Source organism: Zalophus californianus, chromosome 9 (genome assembly GCF_009762305.2).
Source record: "Zalophus californianus isolate mZalCal1 chromosome 9, mZalCal1.pri.v2, whole genome shotgun sequence".
Lineage (NCBI taxonomy): Eukaryota > Metazoa > Chordata > Mammalia > Carnivora > Otariidae > Zalophus > Zalophus californianus.
Window position 1 is genome coordinate 122,712,929 of NC_045603.1, and position 25,725 is coordinate 122,738,653.

General features: G+C 38.4%; 1 protein-coding gene across 1 annotated transcript in view; it reads right to left on the reverse strand.

Moving 5' to 3' along the window:
* The window catches only part of MALRD1 (MAM and LDL receptor class A domain containing 1), a gene marked incomplete at its 5' end in the record, with an annotated part of 847,841 nt that overhangs the window by 779,422 nt on the left and 42,694 nt on the right, over positions 1-25,725 (reverse strand). The window contains 2 exons of the mRNA XM_035729081.1: positions 5,462-5,623; positions 5,712-5,806. Coding sequence (XP_035584974.1) covers positions 5,462-5,623; positions 5,712-5,806 — 257 coding nt within the window. The remainder of the gene's footprint in view (positions 1-5,461; positions 5,624-5,711; positions 5,807-25,725) is intronic.

The window sequence follows — 25,725 nt, forward strand, 5'->3', positions numbered from 1 at the left end:
TGTCAATGAAATGACAAGTAGGTAATAGCATATTAAAAATGCTCCAGTATCTTTTTAAAATTCAGGCACTGACTTCTCATTTACTTTGAGAATCCAAACATTGGACGTGAAAACCACAGTCAGCGATATACTTAGTAATACAGTATTCATTCCTTCCTACCCATAAAACCAATACATAAGCGCCTCCAAGAACAAAGAAAAGGAGAGTGAGGGAAGGTTTTACTTGCATCTGAGACTAAACGTCTGCTATATGTGTAGCCTGGTTTATTCTCTGCTTCTGCAAATATTTTAGGACAATAGCAAAATGAATTACTTAAGTCTACAATTTTGAGAAATGCAGTTGCAGTTAATCAGCAGAATAATGTGTAATAATGTTGTTTTATCCAACACAGCAGGCAAAAGAATATTTAATGAGTCACCTGCAACATAGTTGGCCAAATCTAGAAGTTGGATTTTTTTCCATCTATATTTTATAAATCCTTATAATGCTTTAACATGATAAAAAAATGATCACAGCTCAGTGAGTAAATCATTGAGATGTGAAATCAAACTACACTGGGTTCTAATCTGGGTGGAATTTAATAGGTTAGTCCACTCTCTGAAGCTCTTAATCCTCATGAGAACAGTGGGGTGAATTATAGTTCTGATTCAGAAGACTGCCATGCCGGGCCAATAAAATAATATATACAAAGGACTAAAGGCAGTGCCTTACATATAGTAAGTGCTCAGTAAATCCTAGATGTTATTACTCCTTCAACATCTTCAGAACTTTCTTAAATGCTGCTATCTTTGTTGACTAGATGCATAAACACCATTTCTTGTCATGTTGCAGTATTCCCTCAGAAATGAATGGGCTTCAGTTTTACTAAGGCATGGACCTCGTACTTAACAGATAAAGTAAAGTACACGACAACAGCCAGATCCAGAGGCTTCCTCAGAAACCCATCCTAAGCCAGGGTCCAGCTGAAACTAAAATCTCCTATGTGGATATTTCTAAAGGAAGCATGAATGGCTTTAAAACTGTCCGAAGGCAGCATGGAGAGGAAATTGCAGAAAACGGAGTAATTCTCGGAGGCTTGTAAACCGATGAGGCAGCCGCTATTGTCTGGAGACACTGATTACAAAATGCCCTCAAATAAGCCTCTCGCTAAAACTTTTCACGGACGAAGCTACGAGAGGGTGGTGGGCAGTATGACAAGCATAGTGCATCTCTGTGGCCCAGCTAAACAAAAGCATGTGAACAGCTGCTCTCTTGCTGACGGGACAGAATGAAAACATACCTGCAATCTTAAAAGACTGGTGTAGCCAAAGGATCCCAAGAGAGTTATACGCTTTCCTAAGTTTTACAAAGCCTCTAAGGTAGAGGCGCTGTTTTCATATCAGCAATAAAGTATTTTGGCAAACAAGTTAATATACTGCACATGCATCTGCTTTTGCTGGAGCCACTGCCGCATTTTAAAGCACCCAAGTGAATAACCTCGCTGCCTCAGTGACAGCTCAACAGCCCTGGAGGTGATATATTTGGGAGTTTTAAGTTTTATATTAGCTGCTGCACATATTTAATCATCAGCCCCTGCAATGTGCCATTTGGGAATGGATGTCTGGGAAAAACGAGGAAGTTGTTTTAAAAGGTTTAACACACAAGACTCAGCAGGTTCCAGCTCTACCCAACGTCCAAGTCTCCGTCCGGCTACCTGCCAGTAAAGACCTTGACCTTAAGTTGGAGACAGAGATGAGAACGCACAAAGCTTGGCAAAGATAGGTGAGGTAGGATTCTTTTACCATCGATTCTGAAGCAGAGTCGGAAAAGATGTGTAAATGCTGACAAAGTTTATACACAAACTCCCATTTCAGTCATTAAAGTTTATGTGAGCATACGGACAGAATGGACTTCAGCAAGTCCATCGTCAGCATCCAGTCACTGTGACTCAATCCCCTCAAAAGCACTCTTGGCTCCGTTTTGTTCCTCTTGTGTTTTGTTTTGTTTTGCTTTGTTATTGAGAGAAGACAGAGAGACATGGGGAGAAAGAAGAGAAGTGTTAAGAAATAAACTAGGGGCACCTGGGTGGTTCAGTGGGTTGAGCATCTGCCTTCAACTTAGGTCATGATCTCAAGGTCCTGGGATCAAGTCCCGCATCATTGGGCTTCCTGCTCAGTGGGGAGCCTGCTTCTTCCTCTCCTTTTGCCCTTCCCCCCTCCACTCATGCTCTCCCTCCACTCATGCTCTCTCTCTTTTTCTCTTTCAAATAAATAATAAATAAAATCTTTTTAAAAAAGAAATAAACTAGAAACTTCTCTAGCAGTTAATGACACTTGAATATCCTCTACAAATTAGATGCATTATTGGTGCTCAAAGTTCTAAGTCTGCGCACACACACACACACACACACACACACACACTCCAAATCCAGGAACACATAGTCTCTCTCCCACAGGCCTATCATTAATCTTCCCCCTTACAAACTATCTATCAGATAAGGGGTTAATATCCAAAATATATAAGAAGCTCATACAACTCAATAGTGGGGAAAAAAACCGCACAAATAAAATAGAGATCATTCCAAAGATAGACATCATTCCAAAGAAGACATACAAATAGCCAACAGGTACATGAAAAGATACTCAACAACACTGATCATCAGGGAAATGCAAATCAAAAGTATAATGATATATCACCTCACACCTGTCAGAGTGGCTATTATCAAAAAGAGAAGAGATAATTTGTTTGGAAGGATGTGGAGAAAAGGGAACCTTTGTTCACTGTTGGTGGGAATGTAAACTGGTACAGCCATTATGAAAAACAGTATGGCAGTTCTTCAAACAACTAAAAATAGAACTACCATATGATCCAGCAATCCCACTTCTGGGTATATAACCAATAGAAATGAGATCACTACCTCAAAGAGACATCTGCGTTCTCATATTTATTGAAACATTATTTACAATAGCCAAGACATAAATAACCCAAGTGTCCATCAACAGATGAATGGATAAAGAAAATGTGGTATACATATATACAAATTCAGCCAAGAAAGGAAAGAAATCTTATCCCTTATGATAGCATGGCTGGAACTTTGAGGGTACTATGCTAAGTGAGAAAAGTCACAGAAAGATAAATACTCTGTGATTCACTTATATGTGGAATCTATAAAAGCCAAATTCACAGAAACAGAGTAATTTTTAGTTGCCAGAGTCTGCATGGTGGGGGAAATGGGGAAATGTTGGTCAAAGGGTACAAACTTCCAACTATAAAATGAATAAATTCTGAGTATCTATAAGCAGCATGGGGAATATAGTTAATAATACTGTATTACATACTTGCAAGTTGCTAAGAGAGTAGATCTTAAATGTCTTTACTGCATGATAAAAACTGTAATTATGTGATGTGATGGATATGTTAACTAACTTTATAGTGGTAATCATTCCACAATGTACATGCATCAAATCATCACATTACATAGCTTAAACTTACACGTATATCAATTATAGCTCAACAAAGCTGATAGAAAATTCTTTACATGTACTAGGAACATTCCCTGAGTCCCACCTGGTGCATCCTGAGTGCTCCAAGTGAGTCTTTGTTAAATAAATTAATCAATCATTCACAGGAAGACTTAAATGCCTGATGACTTAAGATACCCTGCCAGCCCCCTCTCTACACACACACACACCAATATATTTAACTTCAATGGAGTGCAAAGCTTCAAATGACAGAATTATGTTTCCAACCATACAGTTCCTCTAAAGTCCTATCATCTAGGTGTCATTTAACCATCTATGAAGTGACTTTCTCTGATCCTCTTTGGATCCCCATTTAGTTTATAAAAGCCTGAAATTTCAAACTACAGTGAATTTATGACAGATCAATTAAGAAAATGTACCATTCTTATAGTTTATAATTCAATTTTATAATAGAAATCCTGCTTATTCTCCCATCCTTCCTCTTACCACTCAAAATAACTGAAGTTAAAATTCAATCCAATTCAATCCCTATAGTTAAGCAAGCGCTAAGTCCAACCATCACATAGCACATGATTTTCTGCTATGTATCAAAATTATAAAATTGATTATTATACTATTCAAATAATAGATGATAAAAGAAACCTGCTTTAGCCGAGTTGGCTAAATTGGCCTGCAAACCAGGTTTAAAAAAGCAAATGCATTCAGAATAAAATGCTGTAAGATCCTGTTTTTAATGGGAAATTTTTCTTGGCTCTCCCAAATGTAAAAATATGCAATCCGTTACCAAGAACTCCTGTAATAATCATTAGATTATAATTTCCACTATACATAAGTTTTATTAGGCTGAATAAATAAGTTTGTCTTTTATAGGCTTGCATGAGCTTTCATTCTCAAAGTTATTTTGGAAAATAAAGGCTGTACTGAATAATTTGAGTTTAGCCATGAAATGAATATGACAATTATTGTACTTCAACAGCATTTGGAATTAGTATTTAGGTCAAATAGTCTAATTCCTCATTTCCCAATATAACCCTGTTCTCTCAAAAGCATGAGAAAAGTCTGGAAGATAAGCAATTCTCAAGAATAAGAAATAAAAGAAAGAGGAGGTTGGAATAGTAAGAGAAATAGAAAAAGAAGGGGATTTAAGAAGTTAAGAAGATAATTAGAAAGATAGAGTTTACTGATATATAAATATATGTGAATATATATCAGCTTTAGTTTTTGTACATAAATTTAAAACCTTCTTTTAAAGGTGTCTTTTAGGGTGACTGGACATCCCAATTCCCTGAGATTGGTTTCAGTGCTTGAAAGTCCTGGCAAATCCCTCAGTTCTCGGCCAACTGGGAGAGTGGTCATCCTACTTTTAATTCATCTGTTCTTAATGATATAGGAAAGGCGTTAGGGTTCGAAGCCAGACAGCCAAGAAAGAATTCTTGAGATGTCTTTGGTGGAAAAAGGCAGTTTTATTAAAGCATGGGGACAAGACCCATGGGCAGAAAGGGCTGCACTGGGGTCATGAGGAATGGCCCATTATATACTTTCAAGTTGGGAGGGGGTTAGGGATAGTGTAAGTCTCTAAGGAATTTTGGAAGCATGGTTCTAGGACCTTGAGAGGGCTAGCTATTGTTGGGAAAATGTCATTTACTACCGTCTAATAAAACCTGAGTCATGAGACCCTTCAGATGTATATCGGTGGGTCATATGCTTGGGGGATGATTGCCAACATGTATCTTGGGGGTAGAGATAAAGGAAGTTTCCAAAGGAATTTTTATATGTTAAAGTAGACTTAAAGGGTCCCAGGGGTTGGGCTAAGATTGTCTTTTGCCCTTAACAAAGTATTAACATCGAGGCAGCTGAGTCCCTAGAGGAATGTCACTCTGCCTGTTTCAAGGACTTGTCAATGGGCTGTAGGTAGTAAGGAAATATAATAATTTTTCTTCTGCCTTTGTTTCCCACATCAGTTAAGGACTGATATGGTTAGAAAATACAACACACATACTTGAAATTTCTCGTTGCTCTGGACGTTCATGACCTTTCTCTCCCACTGATTCTGGAGCCCAGCTGTGTTTTGCCATAAATGCTGAATGGGTCCACCACATGTGGTTTGAAGGCCAGCCATTAATTTGCCATTCACTTGGCTGGAGAAGTAATAAAATGCAATCTGCGAAAAATAAGTAATGTCCGAACAATTATAAAACAGAAGTTCCCAAATGTGAAAAGTATTTAAAATGCTGCATGTTTTCAAATACCTGACAAGCATGTTGGTTATTCGTCGGAAGAAAAACTCTGCTTCTTAAGTCTGAGGAAGTAGAACCCACTTTGGAGACCAGTGAGAGGAAGTGGGCTGTTGGCAACAAGAGTCCACACGTTACAGTCAGAGCAATCTTTGGTACACTTGTTTAGTACACCAGGCAATCATAATTCAGGCCCATAGCCACATTAGGTCAATATATTTCTGTTTCAAGAATGAAACATTTAACCACACCATTCGCTTTGTCTGACTGATCGTTTTACGTCATTACATTCCCCAGCGAAATAGCTCATTGTGATTATACTCCCTATAATACTATTATGGGCTGCAGTCCATGACCTATTTTATCTCCTGTAACAGAAAGTTATAGCCCTGCAAAGATGGTATCCAGGGAAAACACTGTACTGGGATAGCCCACCAAAATAAATGAAAAACTCAAAGGAGATCATTGTTTGCTGTGATTTACTCCAGAAAGAATACGATCAAAGAGTCCCAGCTTTCCCTGGGATCATGGAAAACGATGCAGAGCCCTGATGCTCTCCCACATGTTGCAGTGCAGATTCTGCCAGGGAACCATTACCGTTTAAGAAGGCTAGAACATAAATGTGGACCATTTCCTGGGCTTTCATAAATTTCCTGCAATGCTTGACATGGTTACAGCATATAATTAGGGAACCACTGTGTTCTACTACTATACTGGGTGTTTTGCTATTTGTCAAAAGGAATGAAAAAATGATGCTGTTGTTGATTATGATAACCTACCTACCAAGTTATTCTATGGTCATTTAAAGCTGGGTTGGATATCAAATTTAATTGTCACATCATTGAGAGAATCAATAGTAAAATTATGAAACCTAAGAAACCTCTTCTTCCCTACACCTATTCCAAAATTGTACTCTAATTAAGTAGAAAATACTGGCATTAATGATTGCTATATTAAATATGGTCAGAGGCATAATTGAAATCCCTGCAATAACAGAAGACCATTCTGAGAATGTACTCCCTGGAATAATTATATAAACATAATTTAGATGAAGAGCTGGTATTACAGTAATACAGTGGACAATCATTAGTTTGCTCTTGCTTCATGTTCAGAAGGTAACACAAATGCTAAGCAAATGAATAATCAAATAAACATGAGTTATTATATTTACTATATAGTATATATTATTACTTAAATAAGTGTTATTGCAATAGTATTACTAGCAATACAAATGAATAGTATTCAGCTGGGTGACTCAGTCAGTTAAGCATCAGACTCTTGAGTTCAACTCAGGTCATGATCTCAGGGTCGTGAGATGAAAGCCGCTCATGAAACCACAAGCTCAGTGTGGAGTCTTCTTGAGGTTCTCTCTCTCCTTCTCCTTCTACCCCTTCCCCCACTTGCACTCTAAATAAATAAATAATAAATAAATAAATAAATAAATATCTTTTTAAAAAAGGTAAAGTTTTTTTTTTAAAGATTTTATTTATTTATTTGAAACAGAGAGAGAGCACAAGCAAGGGGAACTGTAGGCAGAGGGAGAGGGAGAAGCAGGCTCCCCGCTGAGCAGGGAGCCCGATGTGGGGCTTGATCCTAGGGTCCTGGGATCATGACCTGAGCCGAAGGCAGATGCTTAACAACTGAGCCACCCAGGCGCCCAAAGGTGAGGTTTTAAATTCAGAAACAGCTTGAGATCTTTTGAATTTGTCTAGGAATAAACTTTCTTTTTATGGGCAAAAACAAAGCAGTGTTCAAAATGCACCCAATACGGCCATCTGATTTCTACCTTTAATTCCACCTTAGTGGCAATAAGAAACATTTTTTTAAATGCACGCTCAATTTTACCTTGCTCCCTATAGTGTGAGTATAGAATTTCTTTAATTCACTGATGAAGATGTTCCTTAGAGAAAAATACTCTTATGGAAAACTCTCCTTTGTGTTCAAAAACACTTTAGTCATCAGGTCTATAAGTATAAAAGAAAGAAGCACATCCTTGGCAGCGTAAGTTTTTCCCACATGTCCATTCCTTCATCCTATGCCCCCTCCTACTGCTGCTTCTAACCACTGAGAAGAGACTTAAGAAGCTGGTGACCAAAAATAGACCCAGTGTTTTCTGCACACACCCCTCTTACCCCTGAAGTAGCCTATGAACAATCATATCACCCACATATATGCAAACATCACTGTCACCATTGTAAGTTTCCTATTAATCTCTACCATATTCATCTCAGTTTGTTTATATGGTTCATAAATTCCCATTTTATGCCTGCATCCATAAAAGCAAGAGCAGAGCATATCATTAAAACATATTTCAAATAATCTCATGGTAAAGTGTTAACAATCAAAATGACAAAATAAGAACAAGCAGTATGATTTTATTGATACTGTTAATGTTTATATTAAAGGTCTTCCAAAGAATATATTTTTCTCAGTTGCTGGGTAAGCATTGGAATAACATCCCAACATAAACCAAGTTTGATGACCCAAAAAAAAAACGAAGTATATAAAATATGAAAGCAACAAAAACCATGAATCAGGTCTGGAGGGCTAAATCCAACAACTTTGGCAGTGAATTCCACCAGCCTTGATCCTCAAGAAAGATAAGGTAGAATTTTCAGTCTCACTTTCTTCAACTATTGACAGGCAGCCTTGCATTTCCTCCATTTCCAAGTTTTAAGTGATTAATAGGAATGAGTGTGAGCAAAAGAAACATAAATCCTATTTCATGTTACGGAACAACAAACTGGCTCAAAGAAACTTAAAAAATTTGAGTATTTTGAGTGAAATAATATCAGTCCTCGAGAACATTTCTCCAAAAATCAGGCTGCAGGAATGGATCATCATGACAAGGTCCAAGGCCTGAGGCAAAGGTGAAAATGTCAAAACTTTTCAAAAGGCAAAAGTGTGTTCACCTATGGCTAAGTTCAGATAACAGAGAGGAAATAATAGTCTTCAATATAAACTTTTTCAGGGGGTGGAGCAAGATGGCAGAGGAGTAGGAGACCTGGGTTTTGTCTGGTCTCAGGAATTCAGCTGAATAGGGATCAAACCATTCTGAACACCTACGAACTCAACAGGAGATCGAAGAGAAGAATAGCAACAACTGAACAGAAAAGCAACCACTTTCTGGAAGGTAGGACGTGCGGAGAAGGGAATCCGAGGCGATATTCGGGAGGACAGACGGCGGGGGAGGGGGCCTCCGTCGGCCTCTTCTGGCAAGTGCTAGAGCCACGGAGCACAAAATCAGAACTTTGAGAACTCGGCTCCGCTGAGGGACGTCGCTCCAGTGGCTAAGTGGGGGGTGAAAACCTCATGGGACAGTGTGGTCTCAGGACCCTCGGGGTCACAGAAAAACCAGGGGTGCCTGAGTGCAGCAGAGCTCCCAGGGATCGGAGCGGGGAAGCCGGCTGCAGAGACGGAGCCGAGGCGCGGGCTCTCAGCTCGGGGTTGCCATAAACCCTGATCCGCAGCCCAGTTAGGCCACTGCTCCTCCAGCAGGGACCCAACAAGTGGCAGATCCAGGGAGACTCCCCTTCCTTCCCCAGGAGGAGCGGCGCGGGAGCGCACCACAGGGATCTGCTGGGTTTGGAGACTCCACACGGGGTCGGGTGCCGGAGATAGAAACGCTCGGTCACAGGCCGGGTGAGCACGGAGTGCGGCCGGAGACCGGGGAGACGGGAGTGACTGCTTTCTCTGGGGGCTCACTGAGGAGCGGGCCCCGAGTTCTCGGCTCCTCCAGGTGGAGATTGGGAGGCCACCATTTTCACCCTCGTCCTCCAAAGCTGTACCGAGAGCTTGCAGGGAACAAAAGCTCCTGAGATCAAACCAGAGCGGTTTGCTTAACCCGGACCAACAAGGGTGGTGGGGCAATTCCGCCTCCGGCAAAGACATTTGGGAACCAGGGCAACAAGCCCCTCCCCCAGATGATCAGCATGAACAGCCAGCAAGCCAAGACCAAGTTTACCGATCAAGGAGAACGGGAGAACTCCAGCGCTAGGGGAATACTGCACATAGAATTCATGGCTTTTTTACCATGATTCATTAGTTTTTCAAGTTAATTTTTTAACTGTTTTTTTTTTATTTTTCTTTTTCCCTTTTTCAACCAACATCTTATCGATCCCTTTTTAAAAAAAACATTTTTTATTTTTCATTTTTAGAGTCATATTTTATCCCTTCATAGTAGTTACCCTTATTGTTGGCATATATATATAAGTTATTCTCTCCTTAAAATTTTGAGATACAGTCTCTCCTAACAGATCAAAGTATACCCTAAATCACTAGTGTATGGCTTTGTTCTAGTCTCCTGCCTGATCACATTCTCTCCCTTTTATTTTTTCATCTTTTTTTTAAATCTTCTTTCTTTTTTCAAACAACTTATTATCTTATTAATTCCTTTTATAAAATCTTTTGTAATTTTCATCTTTACAGTCATCTGCCATCCCTTCATTGTATCAACCCTTATTTTGTAAATATATAAGTCTTTCTTCCTTTAAAATTTTAGGAGGCCCTTTTTTCTAACAGACCAAAATACACCCAAAATCTAGTGTGTGGCACTGATCTATGCACTAGCCTGATCATATTTGATCATATTCTGGTTTTTTTTTTTGTATTGCTCTGTTTTTATTTTTATCTTTTTCTTTCTGTTTTTTTTTTTTTCTCTTTCTTTTTTCTTTCTTTCCCTTTCTTTTCCCCTGGTTTCAGGTCTTTTGTGATTTGTAGAGAGTATGTTTCCTGGGGACGTTGTTAACCTGTTAGCATTTTGTTCTTTCATTCATCTATTCTCCTCTGGACAAAATGACAAGATGGAAAAAATAACCTCAGCAAAAAGAACAAGAGGTAGTACCGTCTGCCAGGGACCTACTCAATATGGACATTAGTACGATGTTGGACCTAGAGTTCAGAATCATGACTTTAAAGATACTAGCTGGGCTTGAAAAAAGCGTGGAGGTTATTAGAGAAAAACTTTCGGGAGAAATAAAAGAACTAAAATCTAACCAAATCAAAATCAAAAAGGCTATTAATGAGGTGCAATCAAAAATGGGACAAGAGAGAGAATCAGTGATATAGAAGAACAAATGATGGAAAATAAAGAGGTTGAGAAAAAGAGAGAGAAACAACTACAGGATCACGAGGGCAGAATTCGAGAGATAAGCAATACGAAAAGATGAAACAACATTAGAATAATTGGGATCCCAGAAGAAGAAGAAAGAGAGAGAGGGGCAGAAGGTATATTGAAGCAAATAATAGCAGAGAACTTCCCTAATGTGAGGAAGGAAACAGGCATCAAAATCCAGGAGGCACAGAGAACCCCTCTCAAAATCAATAAAAATAGGTCAACACCCCGACATCTAATAGTAAAACTTATGAGTTTCAGAGACAAAGAGAAAATCCTGAAAGCAGCTCGGGAGAAGATATATGTAACTACAATGGTAGAAACATTAGATTGGCAAGAGACCTATCCACAGAGACCTGGCAGGCCAGAAAGGACTGGCATGATATCTTCAGAGCACTAAACGAGAAAAACCTGCAGCCAAGAATACTATATCCAGCTAGGCTGTGATTGAAAATAGAAGGAGAGATGAAAAGCTTCCAGGACAAACAAAAACTAAAGGAATTTGCAAACACGAAACCAGCCCTCTAAGAAATATTGAAAGGGGTCCTCTAAGCAAAGAGAGCGCCTAAAAGCAGCATAGATCAGAAAGGAACACAGACAATATACAGTAACATTCACCTTACAGGCAATACAATGGCACTAAATTCATACCTTTCAATAGTTACCCTGAATGTAAATGGGCTAAATGCCCTAATCAAAAGACACAGGCTATCAGATTGGATTAAAAAACAAGACCCATCGATATGCTGTCTGCAAGAGACTCATTTTAGACCCAAGGACACCCCCAGATTGAAAGTGAGGGGGTGGAAAACCATTTACCATGCTAATGGAAACCAAAAGAAAGCTGGGGTGGCAATCCTTCTATCAGACAAATTAGATTTTAAAACAAAGACTGTAATAAGAGATGAAGAAGGACACTATATCCTACTTAAAAGATCTATCCAACAAGAAGATCTAAAAATTGTAAAAATCTATGCCCCGAACATGGGAGCAGTCAATTATATAAGGCAATTAATAACAAAAGCAAAGAAACACATTGACAGCAATACAATAATAGTGGGGGACTTTAACACCCCCCTGACTGAAATGGACAGATCATCTAAGCAAAAGATCAACAAGGAAATAAAGACTTTAAATGACACACTGGACCAAATGGACTTCACAGACATATTCAGAACATTCCATCCCTAGCAACGGAATACACATTCTTCTCTAGTGCCCATGGAACATTCTCCAGAATAGATCACATCCTAGGTCACAAATCAGGTCTCAACCGGTAACAAAAGACTCGGATTATTCCTTGCATATTTTCAAACCACAATGCTTTGAAACTCGAACTCAATCACAAGAGGAATATCGGAAGGAACTCAAATACATGGAGGCTAAAGAGCATCCTACTAAAGAATGAATGGGTCAACCAGGAAATTAAGAAGAATTAAAAAATTCATGGAAACCAATGAAAATGAAAACACAACTGTTCAAAATCTTTGGGATACAGCAAAGGCAGTCCTGAGAGGAAAGTATATATCAATACAAGCCTTTCTCAAGAAACAGAAAAGGTCTCAAATACACAACCTAACCCTACACCTAAGGGAGCTGGAGAAAGAACAGCAAATAAAGCCTACACCCAAGAGGAGAAGAGAAAAAATAAAGATCAGAGCAGAAATCAATGAAATAGAAACCAAAAGAACAGTAGAACAGATCAACGAAACTAGGAGCTGGTTCTTTGAAAGAATTAACAAGATTGATAATCCCCTGGCCAGACATATCAAAAAGAAAAGAGATATGACCCAAATCAACAAAATCATGAATGAAAGAGGAGAGATCACAACCAACACCAAAGAAATACAAACAATTTTAAGAACATATTAAGAGCAACTCTATGCCAGCAAATTAGATAACCTGGAAGAAATGGGTACATTCCTAGAGATGTATCAACTACCAAAATTGAATTAAGAAGAAATAGAAAACCTGAACAGACCTATAACCACTAAGGAAATTGAAGCCGTCATCAAAAATCTCCCAAGAAACAAAAGCCCAGGGCCAGATGGCTTCCCAGGGGAATTCTATCAGACATTTCAAGAAGAATTAATACCTATTCTCCTGAAACTGTTCCAAAAAATAGAAATGGAAGGAAAACTTCCAAACTAATTTTATGAGGCCACCATTACCTTGATCCCAAAACCAGACAAAGACCCCATCAAAAAGGAGAATTACAGACCAATATCCTTGATGAACATGGATGCAAAAATTCTCACCAAAATACTAGCCAACAGGATCCAACAGTACATTAAAGAGATTATTCACCATGACCAACTGGGATTTATCCCTGGGCTCCAAGGTTGGTTCGATATCCGCAAATCAATCAACGTGATACAATACATTAACAAAAGAAAGAACAAGAATCATAGGATCCTCTCAGTAGATGCAGAAAAAGTATTTGACAAAGTACAGCATCCTTTCTTGATCAAAACTCTTCAGAGTATAGGGATAGCGGGTACATACCTCCATATCATAAAAGCCATCTATGAAAAACCTACAGCGAATATCACTCTCAAAGGGGAAAAGCTGAGAGCTTTTCCCCTAAGGTCGGGAACGCGGCAGGGATGTCCACTCTCACCACTGCTATTCAACATAGTATTAGAAGTCCTAGCAAAAGCAATCAGACAACAAAAAGATATCAAAGGCATCCAAATCGGCAAAGAAGTCAAACTCTCACTCTTTGCAGATGATATGCTACTGTATGTGGAAAACCCAAAAGACTCCACCCCAAAACTGCTAGAACTCATACAGGAATTCAGTAAAGAAGCAGGATATAAAATCAATGCACAGAAATCAGTGGCATTCCTATACACCAACAACAAGACAGAAGAGAGACAAATCAAGGAGTCGATCCCATTTACAATTGCACCCAAAACCATAAGATACCTAGGAATAAATTTAACCAAAGAGGCAAAGGATCTGTACTCAGAAAACTATAAAATACTCATGAAAGAAATTGAAGAAGACACAAAGAAATGGAAAAATATTCCATGCTCATGGATTGGAAGAACAAACATTGTGAAGATGTCAATGCTAACTAGAGCAATCTACACATTCAATGCAATCCCCATCAAAATACCATCCACTTTTTTCAAAGAAATGGAACAAGTAATCCTAAAAGTTGTATGGAACCAGAAGAGACCCCGAATAGCCAGAGGAATATTGAAAAAGAAAAGCAAAGCTGGCGGCATCACAATTCCGGACTTCCAGCCCTATTACAAAGCTGTCATCATCAAGACAGTATGGTACTGGCACAAAAACAGACACATAGATCAATGGAACAGAATCGAGAGCCCAGAAATGGACCCTCAACTCTATGGTCAACTCATCTTCGACAAAGCAGGAAAGAATGTCCAATGGAAAAAAGACAGTCTCTTTAACAAATGGTGTTGGGAAAGTTGGACAGCCACATGCAGAAGAATGAAACCGGACCATTTCCTTACACCACACACAAAAATAGACTCCAAATGGTTGAAAGACCTAAACGTGACACAGGAGTCCATCAAAATCCTAAAGGAGAACACAGGTAGCAACCTCTTCGACCTCAGCCGCAGCAACTTCTTCCTAGAAACATCGCCAAAGGCAAGAGAAGCAAGGGCAAAAATGAACTATTGGGACTTCATCAAGATAAAAAGCTTTTGCACAGCAAAAGAAACAGTCCACAAAACCAAAAGACAACCGACAGAATGGGAGAAGATATTTGCAAATGACATATCAGATAAAGGGCTAGTGTCCAAAATCTATAAAGAACTTATCAAACTCAACACCCAAAGAACAAATGATCCAATCAAGAAATGGGCAGAAGACATGAACAGACATTTTTCCAAAGAAGACATCCAAATGGCCAACAGACACGTGAAAAAGTGCTCAACATCCCTCGGCATCAGGGAAATCCAAATCAAAACCTCAATGAGATACCACCTCACACCAGTCAGAATGGCTAAAATTAACAAGTCAGGAAACGACAGATGTTAGCAGGGGTGCGGAGAAAGGGGAACCCTCCTACACTGTTGGTGGGAATGCAAGCTGGTGCAACCCCTCTGGAAAACAGTATGGAGGTTCCTCAAACAGTTGAAAATAGAGCTACCGTACGACCCAGCAATTGCACTACTGGGTATTTACCACAAGATACAAATGTAGGGATCCGAAAGGGTACGTGCACCCTGATGTTTGTAGCAGCAATGTCCACAATAACCAAACTGTGGAAAGAGCCAAGATGTCCCTCGACAGATGAATGGATAAAGAAGATGTGGTATATATACACGATGGAATATTATGCAGCCATCAAAAGGAATGAGATCTTGCCATCTGCAACGACGTGGATGGAACTGGAGGGTGTTATGCTGAGTGAAATAAGTCAATTAGAGGAAGACATGTATCACATGACCTCATTGATATGACGAATTCTTAATCTCAGGAAAAAAACTGAGTGTTGCTGGAGTGGTGGGGGGTGGGAGGGATGGGGTGGCTGGGTGATATGCATTGAGGAGGGTATGTGCTATGGTGAGTGCTGTGAATTGTGCAAGACTGTTGAATCACAGATCTGTGCCTCTGAAACAAATAATGCAACACATGTATAAAAAAAAGAAAAAGAAGAAGATAGCAGGAGGGGAAGAATGAAGGGGAGTAAGTCAGAGGGGGAGACAAACCATTAGAGACGATGGACTCTGAAAAACAAACTGGGAGTTCTGGAGGGAAGGGGGGTGGGGGGATGGGTTAGCCTGGTGATGGATATTAAAGAGGGTACATTCTGCATGGGGCACTGGGTGTTATGCACAAACAATGAATCATGGAACACTACATCAAAAACTAATGGTGTAATGTATGGTGATTAACATAACAATAAAAAATAAAAAATATATAAACTTTTTCAGTTGGTAATTTCTATTTATTAAATTCTGTTTCCATTAAATCATAAGTTTTGTCTCATTCCTGCTCATTAAACTAACAAGCTCAACACAACCACATAATATTTGCTAAAACCCTTTCTCTTAAAGGACACCCTCAAATAGTAATCTCTTAAAATTGCTGGCAACTTACAAATGAATGCAGCCATATCAATTTAAGCCTGCTTTTGTGATGAAGAGCTAGAGGGATCACTTTAGTGGATCATAAAACTTGACCATAAATATGATGGTGATGTTAACAAAAATGCCAATGTAAAGACCTCTGAAAATATATTCCTCCTCCATACAGGCAATGAAAAAAAAAAAAAACTGGCAAGTGAATTTTATGGTTTTTCACCATTTTTTTGTTGTTGTTTTGTTGTGATTTTTTTAAAGTAGGCTCCACACCCAAAGTGGAGCCCAACAGGGGGCTTGAACTCTCGACCCTGAGATCAAGACCTGAGCCAAAATCAAGAGTCACATGCTCAACCAACTGAGCCCCCCAGGCACCCCTTATGGTTTTTTAACTTGCGCTATTCCCATTGCCCACTTCCAGCTCCATAACTACTTTGAAAAGTAGCAATCCAGTGTGGCAGCCACAGCAATGACCAGAAAACAGAGCTCTTTCAAAGCCTCATTACCAAAAAATTGTCATTATTTGACATATTTGGTATTTCCCCGAAAGACCACACTTACAAGGCTGGAAATTCACCACATTAATACTTTGCCCAGTGCAAAAAGCCTCCTTCCCAGCAAGCATTTGAGGCAGTTGGTTATTCTGTAACATGCAATAGGATTTATGTTCTTTCTGCTCACATTCATTCCTATTAATCACTTACAACTTGGGAAATGGAGGAAATGCGAGGTAAGTATTTTAATTTTATAGTTGACTGAGGTAGCATATAACAGTTGGGGCTCAAATAGTCTAACCAAATTATAATTTCTAGGGCAACCACTAATAAAGTAATTCAAAAAATACATAGTGGAAGGGGTGCCTAGGTGGCTCAGTCAGTTAAGCATCTGTCTTCAGCTCAGGTCATGATCCCAGGGTACTGGGATCGAGCCCCACATCAGGCTACCTGCTTAGCAGGGAATCTGCTTCCCTCTCTGCCCTATACCCTGCTTGTGCTTTCTCTCTCTCAAATAAATTAAAAAAAAAAAATCTCTAAAAAAAATACATAGTGAAAAAGTAAATTAACAGGATACACTACAAAATACCTATGTAACAGAAAACAGTAATGGAGGAAAAGAGTAACAAGAAAGACATGAGACACACAGAAAACAAACAGCAGGTGGCAGGTGTAAGTTCTATCTTAGCAGTAGTTATGCTTTATGTAAATTGATTAAAGTCTCCAATCAAAACTCTGAGGTTGACATGTTGTATAAAAGTATGATCCAACAATACAACTACCCTAAAAGAGTGAATATAAATGGCTATAAAAACCATAACATACAAATGATAAACAAAAGGAGAGCTGGAGATTCAAGGGAGAAAAAGATTTAACACACAAAAAAACTGTTATTAGAGACAAACAAGTACAATTTATAATGATAAAAGAATCGACCCATCAAGAAAATCTAATAATTATAAACATATACACCTCAAAACAGAGCCCTAAAGTATATGAAGCAAAAGCTAGTAAAAGCAAAGTGAAAATAAACACTTCAACAATAATAGTTGGAGACTTTGGTACCCCACTTTCAAGGACGGATAGAACACCCAGAAGATCAGTAAGGAAACAAAAAACTTAAGCAACACAATACACCTATTAGACCTAAGAGACACATACAGAACACTCCATTCAATGACAGCAAAATACTATGTTTCTACAGTGCACACAGAATAATCTCCAGTGAAGACCATATTTCAGGCCATAAAACAAATCTCAACACATTTAACAAGATATGAATTAAACAAGTATGTTCTACAGCCACAAAGGAGTGATTTGAGTTAACAGCAGAAAGAGATGTGGGAAATTCCCAAATATGTCGAATCAAATAACATACTCCTAAATAACCAATGGGTCAGGCGCCTGGGTGGCTCAGTTGGTTAAGCATCTGCCTTTGGCTTAGGTCATGATCCCAGGGTCCTAGAATCAAGTCCCATATTGGGCTCCCTGCTCAGTGGGGAGTCTGCTTCTCTCTCTCCTTCTCCCCACCCCACTCGTTCTCTTTCAAATAAATAAATAAATAAATAAATAAATAAATCTTTATAAATAATCAATGGGTCAAAGGGGAAATCAGAAGAGAAATTAGAAAATACTTGAGATGGATGAAAATGAAAATACACTGTATCAAAATGTACAGGACACAGTTAAATCAGTGCTTAGAAATAAATCTGTAGCTGTAAATTACTAAATTAAAAAAAAGAAACTTTTTAAATCACAGTCTAACCTTCCACCTTACAAAGCTCTAAAGAAGAGCAAACTAAACCCAAAGCCAGCCAAACCTTAATTTGATATTAGAACAGAGATAAATGAAATAAAAAAACAAACAACAGAAATAAAATAAACCAAAAGTTCGTTCTTGGAAAGATCAACAAAATTAACAAACCTTTTACTAAACTGACTAATAGGGGGAAAAAAAAGACCCAATTTGCAAAATGGGTCAGAACCACCAACCTTATAGAAACAAAAAACTATAGGGTAGTATTACCAATAATTGCAAGCTAACAAATTGGATAATGTAGATGATATGACAAATTCCTAGAGAGACACAAATATTGACTCAGGACCAAAACTGACTCAAGAAGAAATAAAAAATCTGAATAAATTGTAACAAGTAAAGAGAATGAATCTGTCATCAAAAAGCTTTCCACAAAGAAATTCTCAGTCACATAAGGATTAACCAGTGAATTCTATAAAACATTTAAACAAGAATTAAAACCAATACTTCACAAACTATTGCACGAAGTTGAAAAGGAGAGAACACTTCTCAACTCATTCTGTAAATCCATTTTTACCTTGATATCAAAACCAGACAAACTATATGATAAGAAGACTAGAGATTGATATCTCTGATTAATATAAATGTAAAAACCCTAACTAAAACACAAGAAAGTCTCATCAAGCAAGATATAAAAAGGATTATTCACAATGACCATGTACAATTTATCTCAGGAAAGCAAAGTTAGTTCAACATATGAAACCCAATCACTATAAAATGCCATACTGATCAAGTAAAAGCCAAAATCACATGGTCCTCTCAATAGATGCAGAAAACACATGTGACAAATTCTCATGATGAAAACATTCAACATATTAGTCACAGAAGGGAACATGTTTACCTGACATGACATCCACAAAAAACCCTCTCCTAACATCATACCTGATGGTAAAGGATTGAAAGTGTTGCCCCTTTATCTCTGGGGTGCAAGGTTGGTTCAACATCCACAAATCAATCAAAGTGCAACAATACATTAATAAAAGAAAGAACAAGAACCATAGGATCCTCTCAATAGATGCAGAAAAAGCATTTGACAAAGTACAGCATCGTTTCTTGATCAAACTCTTCAGAGAATAGGCATAGAGGGTACATACCTCAATATCATAAAAGCCATCTATGAAAAACCCAAAGCAAATATCATTCTCAATGGGGAAAAACTGAGAGCTTTCCCCCTAAGGTCAGGAACACGGCAGGGATGTCCACTATCACCATTGCTATTCAACATAATATTAGAAGTCCTAGCCACAGCAATCAGACAACAAAAAGAAATAAAAGGCATGTGAATTGGCAAAAATGAAGTCAAACTCACACTGTTTGCAGATGATATGATACTTTATGTGGAAAACCCAAAAGACTCCACCCCAAAACTGCTAGAACTCATACAGAAATTCAGTAAAGTGGCAGGATATAAAATCAATGCACAGAAGTCAGTGGCATTCCTATACACCAACCTCAAGACAGAAGACAGAGAAATTAAGGAACTGATCCCATTTACAATTGCACCCAAAACCATAAGATACCTAGGAATAAATCTAACCAAAGAGGCAAAGAATCTGTGCTCAGAAAACTATAAGATACTCATGAAAGAAGTTGAGGAAGACACAAAGAAATGGAAAAATGTTCCATGCTCAGGGAATGGAAGAACAAATATCATGAAGATGTCAAAGCTACCTAGAGCAATCTACACATTCAATGCAATCCCCATCAAAATACCATCCCCTTTTTTAAAGAAATGGAAGAAATAATCCTAAAATTTGTAAGGAACCAGAAAAGACCCCGAATAGCCAGAGGAATGTTGAAAAAGAAAAGCAAAGCTGGTGGCATCACAATTCCAGACTTCAAGCTCTATTACAAGGCTGTCATCATCAAGACAGTATGGTACTGGCACAAAAACAGACACATAGATCAACAGAACAGAATAGAGAGCCCAGACATGGACCCTCAACTCTATGGTCAACTCATCTTTGACAAAGCAGGAAAGAATGTCCAATGGAAAAAAGACAGTCTCTTCAACAAATGGTGGTGGGAAAATTGGACAGCCACATGCAGAAGAATGAAACTAGACAATTTCCTTACACCACACACAAAAATAGACCCAAAATGGTAGAAAGACCTAAATGTGAGATAGGAATCCATCAACATCCTAGAGGAGAACACAGGCAGCAACCTCTTCGAACTCAGCCGCAGCAACTTCTTCCTAGAAACATCGCCAAAGGCAAGAGAAGCAAGGGCAAAATGAACTATTGGGACTTCATCAAGATAAAAACTTTTGCAAAGCAAAAGAAACAGTCCACAAAACCAAAAGACAACCGACAGAATGGGAGAAGATATTTGCAAATGACATATCAGATAAAGGGCTAGTGTCCAAAATCTATAAAGAACTTATCAAACTCAACACCCAAAGAACAAATGATCCAATCAAGAAATGGGCAGAAGACATGAACAGACATTTTTCCAAAGAAGACATCCAAATGGCCAACAGACACGTGAAAAAGTGCTCAACATCCCTCGGCATCAGGGAAATCCAAATCAAAACCTCAATGAGATACCACCTCACACCCGTCAGAATGGCTAAAATTAACAAGTCAGGAAACGACAGATGTTAGCAGGGGTGCGGAGAAAGGGGAACCCTCCTACACTGTTGGTGGGAATGCAAGCTGGTGCAACCCCTCTGGAAAACAGTATGGAGGTTCCTCAAACAGTTGAAAATAGAGCTACCAGCAATTGCACTACTGGGTATTTACCACAAGATACAAATGTAGGGATCCGAAGGGGTACGTGCACCACAATGTTTATAGCAGCAATTCCACAATAGCCAAATTGTGGAAAGAGCCAAGATGTCCAACAACAGATAAATGGATAAAGAAGATGTGGTATATATACATAATGGAATATTATGCAGCCATCAAAAGAAATGAGATCTTGCCATTTGCAATGATGTGGATGGAACTGGAGGTTGTTATGCTGAGTGAAATAAGTCAATCAGAGAAAGACATGTATCATATGACCTCACTGATATGAGGAATTCTTAATCTCAGGAAACAAACTGAGGGTTGCTGGAGTGGTGGGGCTGTGGGAGGGATGGGGTGGCTGGGTGACAGACACTGGGGAGGGTATGTGCTATGGTGAGCGCTGTGATTTTTGTAAGACTGTTGAATCACAGATCTGTACCTCTGAAACAAATAATGCAATATATGTTAAGAAAAAAAAAAGAAGAAGATAGCAGGAGGGGAAGAATGAAGGGGAGTAAATCGGAGGGGGAGATGAACCATGAGAGACGATGACTCTGAAAATCAAACTGAGGGTTCTAGAGGGGAGGAGGGTGGGGGAATGGGTTAACCTGGTGATGGGTATTAAAGAGGGCACATTCTGCATGGAGCACTGGGTGTTATGCACAAACAATGAATCATGGAACACTACATCAAAAACTAATGATGTAATGTATGGTGATTAACATACAATAAAAAATTTAAAAAATAAAAAATAAAATTAAAAAAAAACCTCAATGAGATGCCACCTCACACCCTTCAGAATGGCTAAAATTAACAAGTCAGGAAACAACAGATGTTGGCGGGGATGCAGAGAAAGGGGAACCCTCCTACACTGTTGGTGGGAATGCAAGCTGCTGCAGCCACTCTGGAAAACAGTATGGAGGTTCCTCAAAACTTTGAAAATAGAGCTACCCTACGACCCAGCAATCGCACTACTGGGTATTTACCACAAAGATACAAATGTAGGGATGCAAAGAGGTATGTGCACCCTGATGTTTATAGCAGCAATGTCCACAACAGCCAAACTGTGGCAAGAGCCAAGATGTCCATCGACAGATGAATGGATAAAGAAGAGGTGGTATAGATATACAATGGAATATTATGCAGCCATCAAAAGGAATGAGATCTTGCCATTTGCAACGATGTGTGTGGAACTGGAGGGTATTATGCTGAGCAAAATAAGTCAATCAGAGAAAGACATGTATCATATGATCTCTCTGCTATGAGGAATTCTTAATCTCAGGAAACAAACTGAGGGTTGCTGGAATGGTGGGGGGTGGGAGGGAGGGGGAGGCTGGGTGATAGACATTGGGGAGGGTATGTGCTATGGTGAGTGCTGTGAATTGTGTAAGACTGTTGAATCACAGACCTGTACCTCCGAAAAAAATAACACATTATATGTTAAAAAGGAAGAAGAAGAAGATAGCAGGAAGGGAAAAATGAAGGGGGGGAAATTGGAGGGGGAGACTAACCATGAGAGACTATGGACTCTGAGAAACAAACTGAGAGTTCTAGAGGGGAGTGGGGTGAAGGGATGGGTTAGCCTGGTGATGGGTATTAAGGAGGTCACATATTGAACGGAGCACTGGGTGTTATACGCAAACAATGAATCATGGAACACTATATCAAAAACTAACGATGTAATGTATGGTGATTAACATAACATAATAAAATAAATAAATAAATAAGTAAACAAACAAAGAAAAAGAAAATGTTCCCCCAATAGGAATAAAATAAGGATATCCGTTATTACCACTTCTATTCAAAATGGCACTGGAGTTTCTAGCCAGATAATTTGATAAGGAAAAGAAATAAAAGGCATCCAGAATGGAAACAGAAAGTAAAACTACCTATATTGCAAATGGCATGATTTTGTATATAGAGGGTCCTAAGGAACCAGGTGATTACGCTGGAGTCACTTCAACAGTCCAGGTTAAATTTATTTTACGGTCAAGTGATTAGCAACCACAGTACATATATAAAGTCCTTTCACAAAAGTACCTAGAATTGTTTTGATTGAATAACCAGGGGGTTGGATACTTGGTGGGTACATTTTCATAATTCTGTCTACCACAATTAGGTAAGCATTAGTTTGGTTCTCTTGTTCCACTTTATACATTTTAAGGTGTTGACCAGTCTATGAAGCTTAAACTAGTTGAGTCCTTGTAATTCTTCCAAGACTAATTCAGTTGTAGCACACACTAAATCAATGTATCTACTCATCAGGTTGCCAGACTTCATTTGCAAAGCAATGAAATCCACTGGGTCCTTTCCAACTATTTAATTGGTAAAATTCCCTGCCCAATTTCATTTGAGAGAATCTCAGTCTACCGGCTATTTGGCCATGGTTCCAAAGATATATTCTTAAACAAAACAAATAAACAAAAAAGATATATTCTTTGAAATTTGTATTATATTTGTTTTAATACACTATTATTTGATTTTATGTATTTCTGTTGAGTATGGATTTTTTTTCACTTGTAGCTGAATTAATTTGAAGAATATATACCCATACAAATTTCACAAATAAGCCATCTGCCTGTAAAGAATAAAATTCCTGACAAAAGAAAAACAAATGACATATATGAAAAATTTCTGTATTTCTACAGAGAAATTATAGAATGTATTAATATTTAGCTCAAATCCGTGGAATAATAAATTTCTGTATTTCTACAGAGAAATTATAGAATGTATTATTATTTAGCTCAAATCCATGGAACAATAATATTTACTTTAAAATATTTGACAGCTTGACTTCTGTTATATGGAAAAATTTCGTTGATGTCATATCAGTTAAGTCAAATAATCATCTAAGTTGTCAACTATGATTCCCTGACTGATGTATTACTCTGAATTTAAAATAAAAGAAATGGGAAAATCAACAGATATTGTATTATCTAATAAGAAATAGGCATCAATTCTGTTCAGGAATTATGAAAACTTCATGTATCTCACTAATCTAAAATGCACACAACATGCAGGCACACATCAAGGACCTTGATATCATTATCTTGACAATCACAGAAGCTCTCTGCAAAATACTACTTGAGGCAGAATGAATCATTAAGTACCAAATATGTATGCCTTTGAAATTTTTTGTACACCTCAGCCACTGCCATACATGCATCAACATCTCTCACTTCTGCCTGGTTGGACAGCAGCAGAAATAGGATTGTCAAGTGCGAAGAAGTTGGATAGAGGAGGGAAAAGAGAGAAGGCAATGGTCCTGATGAGCAAAATCTGTAACCTTTGGGTGACATAACTCTTCACATTCCCAGATACACATTTGGCTTAATCTTCATTTCCAAAGACAGCATCCTCAGAGCAGACTGCTATATCACTGCCTGAACACACCAAGTATCTCTACATGGCCCTGATGTGGTTTTTTCAATCTCAAATATCATGTCTCTCACTTCCCTGTCCATTGAAATACCACTCATCTTTCAAGTCCTTTCTCAAGTCTTGTCTTAAAGTGATGACATCAGTTTCCACTTGGAGTGGGCTTCTTTCTGGTGTCAGAATTTGCCTATATCCACACAGCAGTATGCTCAGACTAACATCACAGCACTTTTAAAAATTTCCCCCATATTATAATTCATTGTGTTATTGTCAAGGGTGTTTTTCAAAGAGATCATATCATATATGCAGCATATATCGTAACAGTCTTTATAATATTCATCGCATGTATCATGATGCCTTACACACACTGGGGTTAATAAAAGCTTTTGAATTGAAATTCACAATTGTCACCAACATATATAAATACATGCACTTAAATATATAAAAGAAATTTTTCCATAAGATACCTCAGAATAAACCTAATCAAAGAGGTAAAGGATCTATACTCTAGGAACTACAGAACACTCATGAAAGAAATTGAAGAAGACATAAAAAGATGGAAAAACATTCCACGCTCATGGATCAGAAGAATAAGCATTGTTAAAATGTCTATGCTACGCAAAGCAATCTATACCTTCAATGCCATCCCAATCAAAATTCCAAAGACATTTTTCAGAGGGCTGGAACAAGCAATCCTAAAATTTGTATGGAATCATAAAAGACCCCAAATCACCAAGGAAATGTTGAAAAAGAAAAACAAAGCGGGGGGCATCATGTTGCCTGATTTCAAGCTATATTACAAAGCTGTGATCACCAAGACAGCATGGTACTGGCACAAAAACAGACATATGGACCAAAGGAACAGAATAGAGAGCCCAGATATGGACCCTCAACTTTTCGACTTGAGGGTCAAATAATCTTCGACAAAGCTGGAAAAAATACGCAATGGAAAAAAGACAATCTCGTCAATAAATGGTGCTGGGAAAATTGGACAGCTATATACAGAAGAATGAAACTCAACCATTCTTTAACACCATACACAAAGATAACCTCAAAAAGGATGAGAGACCTCAATGTGAGACAGGAATCCATCAAAATCCTAGAGAAGAACATAGGCAGTAATCTCTTTGACATCAGCCACAGCAACTTCTTTCAAGATACATCTCCAAAGGCTAGTGAAACAAAAGCAAAAATGAACTTTCGGGACTTCATCAAGATAAAAAGCTTCTGCACAGCAAAGGAAACAGTCAACAAAACAAAGAGGCAACCCACAAAATGGGAGAAGATATTTGCAAATGACACTACAGACAAAGCACTGATTTCCAAAATCTATAAAGAATTTCTCAAACTCAACACCCAAAAAACAAATAATCAAGTCAAAAAATGGGCAGAAGACATGAACACTTCTCCAAAGAAGACATACAAATGGTTAA